This window comes from Heterodontus francisci, chromosome 2, assembly GCF_036365525.1.
Source record: "Heterodontus francisci isolate sHetFra1 chromosome 2, sHetFra1.hap1, whole genome shotgun sequence".
NCBI lineage: Eukaryota > Metazoa > Chordata > Chondrichthyes > Heterodontiformes > Heterodontidae > Heterodontus > Heterodontus francisci.
Window position 1 is genome coordinate 58,626,306 of NC_090372.1, and position 18,771 is coordinate 58,645,076.

Below are 18,771 nucleotides of genomic sequence, written 5' to 3' on the forward strand. Positions count from 1 at the left end.
ATTAGAGTTTAAGTTTACTAAATTTCAACTTTTCTTCTTTAAACCTAAGAAAGCCTGTTTGTACTGGTTTCTTTGCCTTATAATTGGAAAGCGGTGTACAAGGATTCACCAAAGGGGGAGCGAAACAAACAGCGTGTTTAAAAATAAAACCCTGCTATGGTAAGACCAGATGAAGGCTGAAAGGGAACCCTGGACACTTTTCTCACCTGGTCGTAACAGTATGGAAACGGCAAACATTCTACCTTGTAGACACAAGCAAACCAGCAGTGGCAGGACTACCACCATGTAAGGACCTCAACATTATAACTATCCATGAGAGTATTGCCAAGGGGAAATCTCCAAGGACCGGAACTTGCTCGCAGACTCTGGCCAGCATCAGACGGTATAGTCTGGAAACCCAACAACAGCACAACTATGCCGTGCCTTCACCTGCTCTTTGGAGAACTGCCAGCACTACAACAAGCTGGAATGGACAGGTACCTCCATGAGACCAAGTATTCTTCCCCCATGTCCTCGATGTTGAGCCGCAAGCCTTCAAACGCAGAAGATGAGGAGAAGCGTAGGACATGCAATGTCCTGAAGAGGCAGAGGAGGAATGAGTTGTAGCATTGTCTGTTAGCTCTACGAGAGCAAATGCCAGAACTGTCCAAGTATGACAAGACCTCAAAAGTGGTCAAAAGCAATAGAGCATATTAGCAGGCTGACAGCAGAGCGACAGAGACTGAATGCAGAAAGGGAGAAGCCTCAGAAAAAAACAGCGACAGCTAAATTCCCCAAGCAAGAGCTGTCAAACCACTGAGACTATATATTGACTTTTGAGCCTCTATATTTGTTCAGTTCATAATCTCTATTCCTGTGTAAATAATTTTGATGTTATCTAATTTTATGTATTTTTACTTTTAGCATATGAGACTTCTCTTTGGAACGGAGATGTATTGCCTTTAAGATCTTAGTAAACTAATGAGCCAAGTACCAGGATGTTTTCATGTGATTACAAGCCAGATTCACTGTAGCGAACAGGAAGACTAAGGTTTTGTAAATAGTTAGCACTGTACTATATAAAATAGTGTAGGTGCAATAAACCTGTTTGAGGTCTTCAGTGACCTGGATTCCATGCATCTCATTTATGTTGTATAAAACATAAAAAATTACATATTGTGTAAGTGGAAAAACATGTTGTAACATTATTGCTCTTAGAGGTCAGGAGTACTACTTAGATCACAGGCCATGTTTGCAGCCGATCTCATTCAACCACCGTCACATTCTTGAGAATACAACCAGTCGTGGTTTATTTATGTAAAAACAAGAAATGCTGGAAATACTCAGCAGGTCTGGCAGCATCTGTGGAGAGAGAAACAGAGTTAACGTTTCAGCTCTGGTCAGTGAGCTGAAACGTTAACTCTGTTTCTCACTCCACAGATACTGCCAGACCTGCTGAGTATTTCCAGCTGTCTTCTTTTTATTTCAGATTTCCAGCATCCGCAGTATTTTTCCTTTTATTTCAGTGGTTTATTTGTCACCACGCAGAACGAGCCAGAAACAAGCAACCTCATTGGCTGTCATCCTGTCTGCGTCATGTACAGGCGTGCGTTGATGCCCAATCCCTGACAGCCATCAGCAAAGGATTTGCGCCTGCGTATTGTGGGCTGGAGCTGGCGAGTGTTTTCTGTGACGGCGGTTTGTCCACTTGTTAAGCAGGGTCATTTATTCGTTTGTGTATTTGGATGTTTTCGGACGTTGTGTCCGTTACTCCGATGAACGCCGACAGTTACGTATCTCGCCGAGGGGCGCGGATCGACCGTTACCAGGGGATACTGAGTAAAGGCTTCATCATGTATGGCAAGGACCCGTTCGACGAGCGGAGCAACCCTCAGGTGAAGGGAAGCGAAGCTGATGCTGGCACTGGCTGAGAAGCCACGCACTGTAATTATTAACACTATTGCAGAGTGTTTCCCAGTCTCGGTATTTATCTCTCTATCGCCAGCGTCCGGGTGTGTAAGTTGCCGATTGACCCCATCCCCAAGGCGCATCCTTAATAAGGATCTGCAATGAGAGGGCACCATCTCTACGCCACCCCCCCCCCCCCCCCCCACTCGCTGCAAATCATCCGCACCATCATCAACCCCCGAGTTGCTGCAAATCATCCGCACCATCTTCAGCCCCCCAGACGCTGCAAAGCATCCGCTTCATCTTCAGCCCCCTAGTCGCTGCAAAACGTCTGCACCGTCTCCAGCCCCCCAGCCGCTGCAAATCGTCTGCTCCTTCTTCAGTCCCGAGCCGCTGCAAATCGTATGCACCATCTCCACCCACCCAGCCACTGCAAAACATCTGCACCATCTCCAGCCTGCATCGCTGCAAAACATGTGCATCATCTTAACCCACCCAGCCTCTGCCATTACACCATCTCTAACCACCCAGCTGCTTCAAAACGTTTGCACCATCTTCTCCCATCCTTGAACTGCACCAGCTCTAAACTGGAAAAAATCTGCATCATGTATCAGTTTTGGCTCAGTTAGTAACGTTCTTGCCTCTGAGTCAGAGTTGTGGATTCAGGTCCCACCCCAGCACAAAAATCTAGGCTGATAATACAGTACATTACTGAAAGAGTCCTGCCCTGTTGGAGGTGCCTTCTTTTGGATGTGATGGGTTAAACTGCTGCCCCATCCCTCTCAGGTGGGATGTATAAGATCCTATGTTAGTATTTTTAAGAAGAGCAGGAGAGTTCTCCCTGGGCAATATTTATCCCTCAATCACCATCACCTAAAAATCTTATATGGTCATTATCACATTGCTGTTTGTGGGAGCTGGCTGTGTGCAAGGTTGGCTGTCATGTTTCTTACTTCGCAATAGGGACCACGCTTAAAGTACTTAATTGTCTGTAAACATATGGAGTAGGAATAGGCCACTCGGCCCATCGAACCTACTCCGCCATTCAGTAAGTTCATGGCTGAACTGATTAGTCCACATTTCCACCTACCCCTGATAACCTTCCACCCTGTTGCTTATCAAGAATCTATCTACCTCTGCCTTATAAATATTCAAAGACTCTGCTTCCACTGCCTTTTGAGGAAGAGAATTCCAAAAACTCATGACCCTCTGAGAGAAAAAATTTCTCCTCATCTCTGTCTTAAATATTGAAGTATTTAGATATGCACTTGAAACACCATAGCATACAAGGCTACAGGCCAAGTGCTGGAAAATGGGATGAGAATAGATAGGTGCTTGATAGCTGCCACAGACACGATGGGCCTAAGGGCCTGTTTCTGTGCTGTATAACTCGATGACTCTAAATAGGTGACCCCTTACTTTTAAACAGTGACCGTTAGTTCCAGATTCTCCCACAAGGGGAAACATCCTTTCCATATCCACTCTGCCAAGACCCCTCAGGATCTTATATGTTTCAATCAAGTTGCCTCTTACTCTTCTAAATTCCAGCAGATACAATCCTAGGCTGTCCAGTCTTTCCTCGGAAGACAGCCCACCCATTCCAGATATTAGTCTAGTAAACCTTCTTTGTACTGCCTCCAACGCATTTACATAGAAACATAGAAAATAGGAGCAGGAGTAGGCCATTCCGCCCTTCGAGCCTGCTCCGCCATTCATTATGATCATGGCTGATCATCCAACTCAGTAACCTGTTCCCACTTCCGCCCCATACCCTTTGATCCCTTTAGACCCAAGAACGATATCTAACTCCTTCTTGAAAACGTACAATGTTTTGACCTCAATTGCTTTCTGTGATAGCGAGTTCCACAGGCTTACCAGGAGGGGAGAGGGAGGGGGGAGTGGGGAGAGGGAGGGGGGAGTGAGGAGAGGGGCAAATGATGGTGTGAAGAGGGAGGGGGGGGCCGAGGGATGGTGTGGGGAGGGGGACAGAGGGGGAAGGGGGAGAGTGGGGAAGGGAGTGAGGAGGAGGAGGGAGGGGAAGGGAGGGATGAGGGATGGAGGAAGAGAGAGGAGGGGGATGGAGGGAGAGAGAGGTAGAGCGGGAAGGGGTGACAGAGCAGGAAAGGGGGGAAGGGAGAGGGAGCTGATCAATAAGATCGTGACATAGAGCAGTGATGGTCAGAATTAGCTATGATTATTTTGGGTTTTCTTTTCTTTTTCTGTCATATTCTCAGGGATAACAGACAGGACTGGGAGCCAGAGCTGATTTTACACTTGTAATTCTGGGTCACTGAGGCCGTTGTTGCCCATCAGCCAACCTTGTACACCTGTGAATGAGCCCAAGATCCTCCTGGTCTATTGTCTGATCCACTTGCTATGTCACCGAGCTGACTTATCAAAAGATTATCAGTGATATTTAATATTCCTGGATGGGTAATGCTGAGTCCTTTAGATTTCATTAGAACATTACAGCGCAGTACAGGCCCTTCGGCCCTCGATGTTGCACCGACCTGTGAAACCATCTGACCTACACTATTCCATTTTCATCCATATGTCTATCCAATGACCATTTAAATGCCCTTAAAGTTGGCGAGTCTACTACTGTTGCAGGCAGGGCGTTCTACGCCCCTACTACTCTCTTAGTAAAGAAACTACCTCTAACATCTGTCCTATATCTATCACCCCTCAACTTAAAGCTATGTCCCCTCGTGTTTGCCATCACCAACCGAGGAAAAAGACTCTCACTATCCACCCTATCTAACCCTCTGATTATCTTATATGTCTCTATTAAGTCACCTCTCCTCCTTCTCTCCAACGAAAACAACCTCAAGTCCCTCAGCCTTTGCTCGTAAGACCTTCCCTCCATACCAGGCAGCATCCTAGTAAATCTTCTCTGCACTCTTTCCAAAGCTTCCACATCCTTCCTATAATGCGGTGACCAGAACTGCACGCAATACTCCAGGTGCGGCCTCACCAGAGTTTTGTACAGCTGCAGCATGACCTCGTGGCTCCGAAACTCGATCCCCCTACTAATAAAAGCTAACACACCATATGCCTTCTTAACAGCCCTATTAACCTGGGTAGCAACTTTCAGGGATTTATGTACCTGGCACCAAGATCTCTCTGCTCATCTACACTACCAAGAATCTTCCCATTAGCCCAGTACTCTGCATTCCTGTTACTCCTTCCAAAGTGAATCACCTCACACTTTTCCGCATTAAACTCCATTTGCCATCTCTCAGCCCAGCTCTGCAGCTGATCTATGTCCCTCTGTATCCTACAACATCCTTCGGCACTATCCACAACTCCACCGACCTTCGTGTCATCCGCAAATTTACTAACCCACCCTTCTACACCCTCATCCAGGTCATTTATAAAAATGACAAACAGCAGTGGCCCCAAAACAGATTCTTGTGGTACACCACTAGTAACTAAACTCCAGGATGAACATTTGCCATCAACCACCACCCTCTGTCTTCTTTCAGCTAGCCAATTTCTGATCCAAAGCTCGAAATCACCTTCAACCCCATACTTCCGTATTTTCTGCAATAGCCTACCGTGGGGAACCTTATCAAATGCCTTACTGAAATCCATATACACCACATCCACTGCTTTACCCTCATCCACCTGTTTGGTCACCTTCTCGAAAAACTCAATAAGGTTTGTGAGGCACGACCTCCCTTTCACAAAACCGTGCTGACTATCGCTAATGAACTTATTCTTTTCAAGATGATTATAAATCCTATCTCTTATAACATTTTCCAACATTTTACCCACAACCGAAGTAAGGCTCACAGGTCTATAATTACCAGGGCTGTCTCTACTCCCCTCCTGTTTTATCTTCAGAGCTGGTGTGTGATTCAGTCACTGTCCAGCCTGTTGGATAACTCTCACGTTTCGTGGATACACAAAGTGTGTATTCTCTGCATTGCTCATGTGAAGATTACACAGTGAAAGTAAAGATCATGCTTACACTCGTGATTTCACAAGAATCTAAAGAAAAGCTGGCACCCACAGACTTTGAAAAATGTTGAACGGGTGTGGAAAGCAGAACAGAAGCATGAAACGGAAAAGAAAAAGATTGAGGAGCTTCAGCGGGAGCTCCGCGAGGAGCGAGCTCGTGAGGAGATGCAGCGCTATGTGGAGGATAGTGGTGCTCTGAAGAAGAAGTCTGATCGACTTGATTGGATGGATCAAGGGCCCAGCAGTATGGTGAACAAAGAAGAATACTTGCTGGGTAGACCTATTCACAAGTATGCCACAGATAAGATGGTGGATGAAGAGTCTGGGCCGCTTTCTGAAACATGGGTTGCTCCCTGGCTCCATTTTTTCAGCAACGGGGGCTAACTCTGCATTGGATATGGCTTCTAAAATATGTGAAGATCCACGTTTTATGATCAGGAAGCATGAGGAAGAGAAAAAGAGGGATATTATAACTAATCCCGTGAAAATGAAGATGATCAGACAAATGGGGCGGCGCAGTCTCGAACCACTAGATAACATCCTTTCTTCAATAAGGAGACCTGTACTGTACACAGTACACTGTACACAGTACTCCAGATGTGGTCTCACCAATGCCCTGTATAGCTGAAGCATAACCTCCCTACTTTTGTATTCAATTCCCCTCGCGATAAACGATAACATTCTATTAGATTTCCTAATTATGTGCTGTACCTGGCATACTAACTTTTTGCGATTCATGCACTACTACACCCAGATCCCTCTACATCTCAGAGCTCTGCAATCTCTCGCCGTTTAGATAATCTGCTTTTTTATTCTTCTTGCCGAAGTGGACAATTTCACACTTGCCCACATTACACTCCATTTGCCAGGACTTTGCCCATGCACTTAACCTATCTATATCCCTTTGTAGCCCCCTTATGTCCTCTTCACAAGTTACTTTCCTACCTATCTTTGTGTCATCAGCAAATTTTGCAACCATACCTTCGGTCCCTTCATTTAAGTCATTTATATAAATTGTAAAAGGTTGAGGCCCCAGCACAGATCCCTGTGCCACACTATCTGTTACATCTTGCCAACCAGAAAATGACCCATTTATGCCTACTCTCTCTTTCCTGTTAGCTAGCCAATCATTCTATCTATGCCAATATGTTACCCCCTACACCATGAGATTTTATTTCCTGCAATAACCTTTGATGTGGCACCTTATCAAATGCCTTCTGAAAATCTAAGTACACTGTGCCGCAGTGGGCGGCGCAGTGGTTAGCACCGCAGCCTCACAGCTCCAGGGATCTGGGTTCAATTCTGGGTACTGCCTGTGTGGAGTTTGCAAGTTCTCCCTGTGACTGCGTGGGTTTTCGCCGGGTGCTCCGGTTTCCTCCCACAGCCAAAGACTTGCAGGTGATAGGTAAATTGGCCATTATAAATTGCCCCTAGTGTAGGTAGGTGGTAGGGAATATGGGATTACTGTAGGGTTAGTATAAATGGGTGGTTGTTGGTCGGCACAGACTTGGTGGGCCGAAGGGCCTGTTTCAGTGCTGTATGTCTCTAAATACATCCACCAGTTCCCCTTTATCCATAGCACATGTAACTCCCTCAAAGAAATCCAACAAATTGGTTAAACATGATTTCCCTTTCACGAAACCATGTTGACTCTGCCTGGTACCATGAATTTTTCTAAATGCCCTAGTTTCCTGCTTTCTGTCTGCCTCCCTTTTTGAATAAAGGAGTTACATTGGCTATTTTCCAATCTAACAGAACCTTCCCCGAATCTAGGGAATTTTGGAAAATTAAAACTAACGCATCAACTGTCTCACTAGCCGCCACTTTTAACACCCTAGGATGAAATCCATCAGGACCCGGGGACTTGTCAGCCTGCAGCTCCAACAATTTGTTCAGTACCACTTCCCTGGTGATTGTAATTTTCTTGAGTTCCTCCCTTCCATTTCCTGATTTACAGCTAATACTGGGATGTTACTTGTATCCTCAATAATGAAAGACTGACGCAAAATATCTGTTCAATTCATCTGCCATCTCCTTATTATCCATTATTAATTCCCCAGACTCACCTTCTATAGGACTAACAGTCACTTTGTTAACTCTTTTTTTAAATATTTATAGAAACTCTGACTATCTGTCTTTATACGTCTAGCTAGCTTTCTCTTACCTTCCTTAGCAATCTTTGTCATTCTTTGCTGTTTTTTATATTCTGTCCAATTTTCTGACCTGCCTCCCATTGTAGCGCAATTATATGCTTTTTCTTTAAGTTTGATACTATTTTTAACTGTTTTAGTTAACCATGGATGGCGGGTCCCACTCTTGGAATTTTTCTTTCTCGTTGAAATGTATTTATTTACTTAGAGATACAGCACTGAAACAGGCCCTTTGGCCCACCGAGTCTGTGCCGACCAAGAACCACCCATTTGTACTAACCCTACAGTAATCCCATATCCCCTACCACCTACCTACACTAGGGGCAATTTACAATGGCCAATTTACCTATCACCAGCAAGTCTTTGGCGGTGGGAGGAAACCGGAGCACCCAGCGAAAACCCACACGGTCACAGGGAGAACTTGCAAACTCCGCACAGACAGTGCCCATAATTGAACCCGGGTCTCTGGAGCTGTGAGGCTGCGGTGCTAACCACTGCGCCACTGTGCCGCCCCCAATCTATTCTGCGTATTCTGAAATATCCCCTTCAAGGTCTTTTGGATGTCTTGAGGTCATGAAAAGTGTGATATAAATGCAAGCCTGTATTTTCCTGTGTTCGTCCCACCCACCCTTGCACTGCAAAACATCTGCACCATCTTAATTTGCCGTTCAATTGCACCATTTGCCCTTTAATAAGTCAAGAGGAGGAACTAACTGGATTTAATGTAAGTGAAGAAAATGGTAATTGAGGGAATAATGAGACTTAAGACAAATCTCCAGTGTTGCTTGTATATTAATTGGGTGTTTAATTGTATTCAGGTTGTGGGCATTAAGTGGGGAATCACCTGTGCTCATATATATAGGAGCAGGCTGAAACTGGGTTTTGCAGCCATAAAACTAAAATTCTAGTGGCCATTATGGAAAATGGTAGAAAGCAAGTCTTGATTGTTGGGGCATGATTACCCTCTGAAGTTCTTGGAATCTGAACCTTGTGATCAGTGGAAGGATGAGGTTCTTATTCGGATATGGGTTACTACTCTACCAAAGAGAAAACGAGATATGGCCTTGGCATTTTTGCTTCATGCAGGAAGGAAAATCAGAAGTAAGTTATATTCTGAGATGGATGCCAGTCATGAGCCTTTGGAATTTCTAATGTAGTTCTTGGATGAAATCTACAAGAAAGATAATCCATTAAATACATATGAGTGAGGCCTGGTCAGAATTTGATGGATTTCGAAAAACAGATGGTCATTCCATGGAGGGATATATAATGGATTTTGTCAACCTTTTATATAATTCGTTAATGTTCAATTTGGGGATCCCTGGATTGGTACTAGCATTTAAGTTACTAGATCGTGCTAAGGTGTCTTGTGGACAGGCAACTGGTTGTAACTGGTGTCCAGTTCTCCGAGAATAAGACTGTCGGATCAGATGTTTGTTGCCTTAAAAAAAATTCTGTGAAAACAATTGTTCCCTTCAGCCTTCATGGAACAGATGAGGCATTCCACTGCAACACAAAGAATAGAAGATTTGATGGTTACTAGATTTCAAAATGGTCCTGATACCGAACACAGTCATCAATACAAGACACAGAATGTTAACAAAAACACATAGAGCAAACCTGGTTATCAGCAGTAGATGAAATTGGAACAGCAATAATGGGTGAATGAATCCAAGGAATGCCCAAGGAAAAGTTAATGGGTGCTTTAGATGTGGCTCAAAAGAGGTAGGGTCTTTGAAATGATACATGAAGATACTCTGAGGAAGTGGTTGAAGATAATGATGAATCTGAATAGAATGTATTGGTCACAAGGAGTTATAATCCTGTGAAGAATGTGTTAGTTGCAGACTTCTTTAATTTTCCTGTATTAGTGCATGCACTTCAATGGTATGTGGGGTTACATTGGTTAAAATGTTATCTTGATTCACATTGTAGTGGTGATTGATGCAAGGTTAAGGAATGCAAAAGTACTAGTTGCTTTAGGTTTGAGAACACAAGAAATAGGAGCAGGAATGGATCATATGGCCGCTCAAGCCTGCTTTGCCATTCAACACGACCATGGCTGATCTTCTGCCTCAACTCCACTTTCCTGCTCGCTCCCCATATCATTTGATTTCCTGAGTTTGGTGATGACCGTGCTTTGAGGTCATTGACGAGACTTGTAATTCCATGTAAAATAGCTGGAGTAAGCCATTTTATAAGTTCTGATGTAGCCTCCACTGGGATACTTATGCTGTTTTGAGTAAATCTTCTATGAAAAAGGTACAATGAAACTTAACATGGAGCACACTACGGCAATTATTTTTGGGAAATAAGTTGATCTTCAGTTTACCCAGTCAGGACATTATTATATCCCCTTGTGTAACATGTATGAGCAACATCAGGTTTTGTTAATGACATCAGGTGTTAAGGGTAAGAGAAAAAAAATTGTCTTAAAGTTACATAGACAATTTGCTGATCTTAGTTGTGAACGATAAAACACCTGCTAAACAATGCAGGTGTAGTTGATGAAGAGTATACGAGGCTTATAGAAAAGATTAGTGAGAATTATGGAAGCTGTAAAAGGTATCAGAGGGTGGTCCCATGTTCTTTTATAAGCCTTTCATTGGCACGTGACTTTAACAAAGTGGTTGCCATTGATTGATTTAAAGGTGTGGGACAAAGACAGAAATGGTTTCATCTTACTGTTTGTTGATCTGGCTACAAGATCTGGTATTTCTACACCGGTAGTAAGGACAAGAAAGTTATTGTAGATAGCATTCTGGAAAAATGAATAGAGACTGGACTTACGCCAGCAAAGTTTTTTTGACGGCTAATGGCGGTGAATTTGTTCACAAGGAGTTCAGAAATATGTGAGTGTATGAATATGATTGTCATGAATATAGCAGCTGAGTCCTTTTTAGCAGTGTTCTTTGTGAAAGGAATCATGCTCTGATTGATGAAATGGTGCTGATTGACCAGAGTGTAAATTGTTAACCACCCTAGCATGGGCATTTCATGCAAAGAATTCTCAGCAGATGATTAGAGGATATAATACTAACTAGTTTATGGCTGAAATCCCACATTTTTTTCTTTGTGATAATCCTCCTGCTCTAGAAGTGCATTTGTTATAGGTGATTCCATAGTCGGTGACCAATTGGCATTTCTGTAACCGACATCATGAGTCCCACATGGTGTGTTGCCTCCCTGGTGCCAGGGTAAAGTTCGTCACAGAGAGGGTGCAGGATATTCTGCAGGGGGAAGGGAGTGAGCCAGAAGTTGCGGTACACATTGGTACTAACAGCATAGCAAGGATCATAGAAAATAGGAGCAGGAGTAGGCCATTCGGCCCGTCGAGCCTGCTCCATCATTCAAACAGATCATGGCGGATCATCTACCTCTATGCATTTTTCCCCATATCCCTTGATGTCATTAGTATTCAGAAATCTATTGATTGGGGTATTGAGGTTTTAAGGTCCGATTTTCAGGATCTAGGAAGGACGTTAAAGAGTTGGACCTCGAGGGTAGGAATCTCTGGATTACCCCCAGTGCCACATGCCAGTGAGATAGAAATAGGAAGATAGGGAGGATCAATGCGTGACTAGAGGAATGGTGCAGGAGGGAGGGCTTCAAATTCTTGGGGTATTGGACCAGTTCTCATGCAGAGAAGGCACCTATTCAAAAGGGACAGGTTGCACCTCAACAGAACTGGGACCAATGTCCTTGCGGGGTGGTTCACTGGTGTGGTTGGGGAGGGTTTAAACTAAATTGGCAGGGGGATGAGCACCAGCATATAGAAATAGAAAAGAGGAATAAGGTGGGAGTGTTAGACAGTACAAGAGAAGGGAGTAGTTCTGTATTAGATAGGAGCAGACTGAGAAGGACTATGAGGAATGCAAAGACAGGATTACAATGCATGTATGCAAATGCACAAATAAGGTGAATAAGGTTGGTGAGCTACAAGCACAAATAGCAGTATGGGAATATGATGTAGTGGCAATAAAGAAAATATGGCTTAAAAATGGCAAGGACTGGATGCTTAATATACAAAGATATAAAAGATAAAGCAGGAAAAAAGGGAGGTGGGGTTGCAGTATGATTAGGGAAGACATTGCAGTGCTGGAAAGGGAGGATGTCCTTGAAGGGGCAAGGACAGAATCCATTTGGTTAGCATTGAGCAGGAAAATGGGTATGATCACATTACTAGGCATATTCTATAGGCCTCCAAATAGTGAGAGAGAGAAAGAGAGAAGAGAAAATCTGCAGGGAAATCAGAGATGTGCAAGAACTATAGAGTGATAATATTGGGCATCTTGAATTTACCCAAATATCGTTTGGGATAATTCTAGAGTAAAGAGAAAGGAGTGGGAGGAATTTTTGAAATGTGTTCAGGAGAACTTTCTTGATCAGTATGTTCTCAGCCCAATGAGAAAGGTGATATTGCTGGATCTGGTGCTAGGAAGTGAGGTGGGTCAAGTGGACCGTGTCTGTTGGGGAGGACTTGGGTAAGAGTGACCATTGTCTCATAAGCTTTAGACTAGTAATGCAGGAAAGCAAGGAACAAAATAAGCTAGAAAGTCTAATGTTGGAAGAGGGCTAATTTCCATGTGACGAGTAGGGTAGAATGGAACCAAAGACTGACGGGAAGAACTGTATCGGAACAATGTGTTATCTTTAAGGAAGAGATGCTTCAGGTACAGTCTAGGTAAATTCCAATGAGGACGAAATGTAAGGGAACGAATAACAGGGCTCCTTGGATGACGAGGGAAATGGAGATTATGATGAAACAAAAGAAGAGGGTGTATGATGCATGTCAGGTGAATTCTTCAAGTGAGAACCAGGCCATATACAAGAAATTGAGAAGTGAGGTAAGAGGAAAATTAGACTGGCAGAGAGAAAATATTAAAATAGAATGGCAGTCAACATAAAAGGGAATCCACAAATCTTGTACTGCATGTAAATAGCAAGTGGGTAGTAAAAGGTGGAGTGGGGCCTATTAGGGACAAAGCTTAGAGACACAGGCAAGGCTGATATACTGTCATGATGGTGCTTCTATATTTTTAAAGTTTTTTTTGAGGACTCATATTTTAGAATTATGGACATTGTTTTATTTGGTAAAACTGAATGTTTTTTCATTGGGGTCATTAAAAGAGGTCATCGGAAGGTCTTTTGGACTTGGCTTGTAAACAACTCTTACTGGAAGTCACGTGTCTTCAGATAAATACCCAGCAGGGGCTTTTTGACTTTGCGAAGATGTTTACGGAGAAGTGACAGGTGACGAGCCATGAAAGAAGTACAAGTAAATCGTGGCTTTGCTTGGAAGGAGTGTTTGGAGCCTTGGATGGTGAGGAGAGAGGAAGTAAAAGGGCAGGTGTTACACCCTGAAGTCTTCTGTCAGTGCAGTTAAATCAGGGTGTCATGGAGGGAACGGTCCATTCGGAATGCTGACAGGGGAGGGGAAGATGTATTGGGTGTGGCACCATTGCTGGAGGTGCCAGAAATGGTGAAGGGTGATCCTTTGGATGTGGAGGCTGGCGGGGTGGAAAGTGAAGACAAGGGGAACCCTGACATGGTTCTGAGAGGGGAAGGGGTGAGGGCAGATGTGTGGGAAATGGATCGGACACAGTCGAGGGCCCTGTCAGCCATACTGGTGGAGAATCCTCCGTTGACAAAAAAGGAAGACGTATCAAAAGCGCTGTTGTGGAAGGTTGCATCATCAGAACAGATGTGACGGAGAAACTGGGAGAATGGAATGGAGTCCTTACAGGAGGATAGGTGTGAGGAAGTGTAGTTGAGGTAGCTGTGGGAGTCAGGAGCTCATAATGAATATTAGTAGAAAGACTATCCTCAGAAATGGCGACGGAGAAGTCAAGGAAGGGAAGGGGAGTGTCAGAGATAGACCGTGTGAAGGTGAGAGATGGGTGGAAATTGGAAGCAAATTTGATCAAGTTTTCCAGTCCGGGTGAGAGCAGGAAACAGCATCAATGTACCCGAAAAAGAGTTGGGGAAGAGGACGTGAGTAGGACTTGAACAAGGAATGTTCGATATCCCTCACAAAAAGACGGGCATAGCTAGGACCCATGTGGGTATCCATAGCTAAACTGGGGTTTTCTCCCTGGAGCACAGGATAACGAGGGGAGATTTGATAGAGGTGTACAAGATTATGACAGGCTTAGATAAGTTAGACAAGGGAAAAACTGTTCACATTAACTGATGGTACAAGGACTAGGGGACACAGATTGAAGGTTTTGGGCAAGAGATGCAGGAGGAATGTGAGGAAGAACTTTTTTATGCAGCGGGTGGTAATGACCTGGAACTCACTGCCTACAAGGGTGGTGGAAATGGAGACAATGAATGACTTCAAAAGGAAGTTGGATGGCCAATTGAAGAAAATAAGACTTGCAGGGCTATGGGGATCGAGTAGGGGAGTGTGGCTGACTGAATAGCTCCGTGGAGAGCTGGCATCGACTCGATGGGCCGAATGGCCGCCTTCTGTGCCATAAATGACTCTATTACTCTAGGTGCTACAGTTTGGGAGACAGGCTTTTATCAAAGCTGAAATATGTATGAAAATTCATACATGGAGTATTGAGGCATTGTGTTAGACTATCTGAGATGGAGTTCAATTCCGGAGATTTGGTATACTCTGAAAGAGAGGGTCATGGCAATAGAAACACCCTGTTAAGGTAATAGGTGGTGATGGTAGGACAGTACTTGTCAAACATGGCAATCAAACTGTTCAAGTTCATTCTTCATGATTAATCAGAATTAATGATAAAATTTCAGACTCTGAGCAGTTGATAGAAATAAATGAGTTGCTTTTTTTGTTATATATAAATTACTTGGATTTTGGCAAAAAGTGAGGATGATATGAACTGCCTGAAACAGGACATAGATAGGCTAGCAGAATGGACAGGCAAGTGGCAGATGGAATTTAATACAGACAAGCATGAGGTGATGCATTTTGGCAGAAGGGTGAGGCAATAGATTTAACAGCACAGTTCTAAACAGCATGCATTGTGCATGTTTAGTTTAGTTTAGAGATACAACACTGAAACAGGCCCTTCCGCCCACCGAGTCTGTGCCGACCATCAACCACCCATTTATACTAATTCTACACTAATTCCATATTTCTACCACATCCCCACCTGTCCCCTATATTTCCCTACCACCTACCTATACTAGGGGCAATTTATAATGGCCAATTTACCTATCAACCTGCAAGTCTTTGGCATGTGGGAGGAAACCGGAGCACCCGGAGGAAACCCACGCAGACACAGGGCGAACTTGCAAACTCCACACAGGCAGTACCCAGAATTGAACCCGGGTTGCTGGAGCTGTGAGGCTGCAGTGCTAACCACTGCGCCACTGTGCTGCCCATAGATCTTAGAAGGTGGCAGGGCATATTGAGAGAGTGGTTAGCAAAGCATCTGGGAACTTGGGCTTCATAAATAGAGATATTGAGTACAAAAGCAGGGAAGTTATGCTGAACCTTTAGCCAGGGTGTACAACCTTAGCCACACATGATGTGGACATAGAGGAATCCTTTCTTCTAAAAGAGCCTCCTTATCGCTTAAGTCTAGAGAAACAGGCCCCGGTAAGAGCAGAAATCCAGTACATCCAGTTTCTACTGGACTGAGAACACCTCTCTCCTGTCTGCTCTCATCACGCTCTCACCAGCTTCGGAAACCATTAAAGCCACATGAACCCCAGGAGAGAAAAGTCTCCTACAGTGAACAAGGTTTAAGAAGAATACTGGGCCCCAGTGAAGAGCAAGACTGCTTACAAAAGGACTACAGTGAGCTCCAAGTACAGTAAACAAGAAACTCTTCTGATATTACCTCAAACCTCTCCATTTTATTTTTCTTCTCTTTTCTGTCTCTATTTGCATGTGCGTATTGTGTATGCATGCTAGGGTGGGGCGTGGCATGTATCCGTAGGCGTTAACCGAATTAAAGTTTAAGGTTTAATAAATTTCACTTTTCTTTAAACCTAAGAAAGCCTATTTATGCTAATTTCTTTGCCTTATAATTGGAAAGTGATGAACAAGGATTCACCAAAGGGGGAGCTCAAAACACAGTGTGTTTAAAATTAAACCCTGTTACAATAAGACCAGGTGAAGACAGTAAAAGACCCCTAGATACCTTGCTCACCAGTGACACTTGGAAGGACCACTTGAAACAACTAAAAGCTCTTTTTAGAACATTGCAATCTGCTGATTTAGGGATAAACCTTTCCAAAAGTGAATTTGCAAAATACAGGGGGCACAGTGGCGCAGTGGTTAGCACCGCAGCCTCACAGCTCCAGCGACCCGGGTTCAATTCTGGGTACTGCCTGTGTGGAGTTTGCCCCTAGTGTAGGTAGGTGGTAGGGAATATGGGCTTACTGTAGGGTTAGTATAAATGGGTGGTTCTTGGTCGGCACAGACTCGGTGGGCCGAAGGGCCTGTTTCAGTGCTGTATCTCTAAATAAATAAATAAATAAAATATAGCTCTTGGGTCTAAAGGGATCAAAGGGTATGGGATGAAAGCAGGAACAGGCTACTGAGTTGGATGATCAGCCATGATCATAATGAATGGCGGAGCAGGCTCGAAAGGCCGAATGGCCTACTCCTGCTCTTATTTTCTGTGTTTCTAAATCTAGTTGGTGTATTTTATTTAGGGATAAAAATAGAGTGTTTGACTGTATTGGTAACTGGGCACACATTTAAATATGTTGTGACCTGTGGAGAAGTGGAACTAGAAAAAACTGCACACCTCCTGCCTCGGTCGTAACATTACTGAAAGAGTACTTTGTATCAGTGTTCACCAAGGAAGTGGAATCTGACAAAATATCAGTAGAAGCAGAGAAGATAGAGGCAATGAATCGGGTAAAAATTGTGGGGAGATGCGAGAAAAGCTGGCAATGCTTAGGGTAGTTAAGTCACCTGGTCTGGATGGCTTACATCCCAGGTTGCTAAAGGAAGTGGGGATGGAGAAAGCGATAATCTTCTAATCTTCCCTGGATATAGGGAAGATAAAAGGATTGGAGAGTGGCAAATGTGACACCTCTATTCAGGAAATGGTGGAAGAACAGTCCTAACAACCACAGACCAGTTAGTTTGACATCAGTAGTGGGTAAGGTTTAGAAACAATAATCGGGAAAAAATCAACACACTTGGAGAGGTTCGAAATAATTAAGGATAGTCAGCATGGATTTGTAAAACGCAGATCACGCTTGACTAATATGATTGAATTTCTGATTAAGTAACAGAGAAGGTTGATGAAAGTGGTGGATGTTGTTTATGTGGATTTTAAGAAAGCATTTGATAAGGTACCACATAAAAGGCTGGTTAACAAAATTGAGGCTCCTGGAATAGGAGGATCAGTGTCCAGTTGAATAAAAAATTGGCTTAAGGGTGGAAAACACAGTCGTCGTAAATGGTTGCTTTTTAGACTGGAGGATGATAGACAGTGGTGTTCCCCAAGGATCAGTGCTGGGACTATTGCCTTTTTTGCTATATATAAATGACTAGGAGATGTGGCAAACAGTGAGGATGATATGAATTGCCTGCAACAGGGCATAGGCTAGCAGAATGGGCAGAGAGGTGGAAGTTGGAATTTAATACAGACAAGTGTGAGGTGATTCATTTTGGCAGAAGGAATAGGTAAGTGGCAATATATCCTTAATGGCACAGTTCGAAAGTGTGTGCAGGGACAGAGGGACCCGGGGGTGCATGTGCATTGATCTTTGAAGGTGGCAGGACACATTGAGAGAGTGGTTAGTAAAGCATATAGGATCTTAGGCTTCATAGGCATTGAGTACAAAAGCGCGGAAGTTATGTTGAATCTTTATAAAGCTCTGATTAGGCTCCAACTGGAGTATTGTGTCCAGTTCTGGTCACCACACTTTAGGAAGGATGTGAGGGTGCAGAGGAGATTTACCAGAATGTTTCCAGGGATGGCTGATTTTAGTTACAAGGTTAGGTTGGAAAAACTGGGATAAAAACAGAAAATGCTGGAAATATACAGCAGATCTGGCAGCATCTGTGGAAAGAGGAACATTGTTAACGTTTCAGGTCTGTGACCTTTCATCAGAACTGGCAAAAGTTAGAAGTGTAATAGGCTCTGAGTGAAGGGGTGGGGTAAGAAGGACAAAAGGCAAAGCCTGTGACAGGGGAGGGCAGGATAGTTTAAGTGACAAAGATGTCGTGAAACAAAAGGCAAAGGGTTAAGATTAGTAGTAAATGCCATTGTAAAAGACAAAGCATTAGTCCAGAGAGAGTGTTAATGGCAGAATAATGAACAGCTCTGTACAAAAGCAAAAACATGAAAAATAAGTTTAAGACTAGCACATGGTTTAAAAAATAAATTTAAAATGTATATATAAAAAATAAAATAAAAAGAATAAACAAAAATAATGGGGCTCATGGTCTGAAATTATTAAACTCAATATTGAGTCCAGAAGGCTGTAGAGTAACCAATCAGAAGATGAGGTGCTGTTTCACAGGCTTGCGTTGATGTTCACTAACACTGCAGCAGGCCGAGGACAGAAATGTGGGCATGAGAACAAGGTGAATTAAAATGGCAAGCAACCGGAAGCTCGGGAACATGCTGGCGGACCGAGCAGAGGTGTTCTGCAAAGCGGTCACCCAATCTGCATTTGGTCCCTCCAATGTAGAGGAGATCATGCTGTGAGCATCGAGTATAGTACACTATAAGAAAGAGGTACAAGTAAATCGCTGCTTCACCTGGAATAAGTGTTTAGGGTCTTGGATGGTGAGGAGAGGGGAGGTAAAAGGGCAGGTATTACA

At 43.7% G+C, this 18,771-nt stretch overlaps 1 protein-coding gene across 3 annotated transcripts in view; it reads left to right on the forward strand.

Annotated features, from left to right (window-relative positions):
- Positions 1–1,667: 1,667 nt before the first annotated feature.
- Positions 1,668–18,771, forward strand: part of LOC137384512 (1-aminocyclopropane-1-carboxylate synthase-like protein 1) — a 140,725-nt gene continuing 123,621 nt past the window's right edge. For 2 of the 3 annotated variants that reach the window (XM_068058654.1, XM_068058668.1), the window contains exon 1: positions 1,668–1,874. In XM_068058654.1, coding sequence (XP_067914755.1) covers positions 1,725–1,874 — 150 coding nt within the window. In that variant the 5' untranslated portion in view covers positions 1,668–1,724. Of the gene's footprint in view, positions 1,924–18,771 lie in introns of all 3 variants that reach the window. The other variant, XM_068058660.1, reaches the window with a different exon arrangement.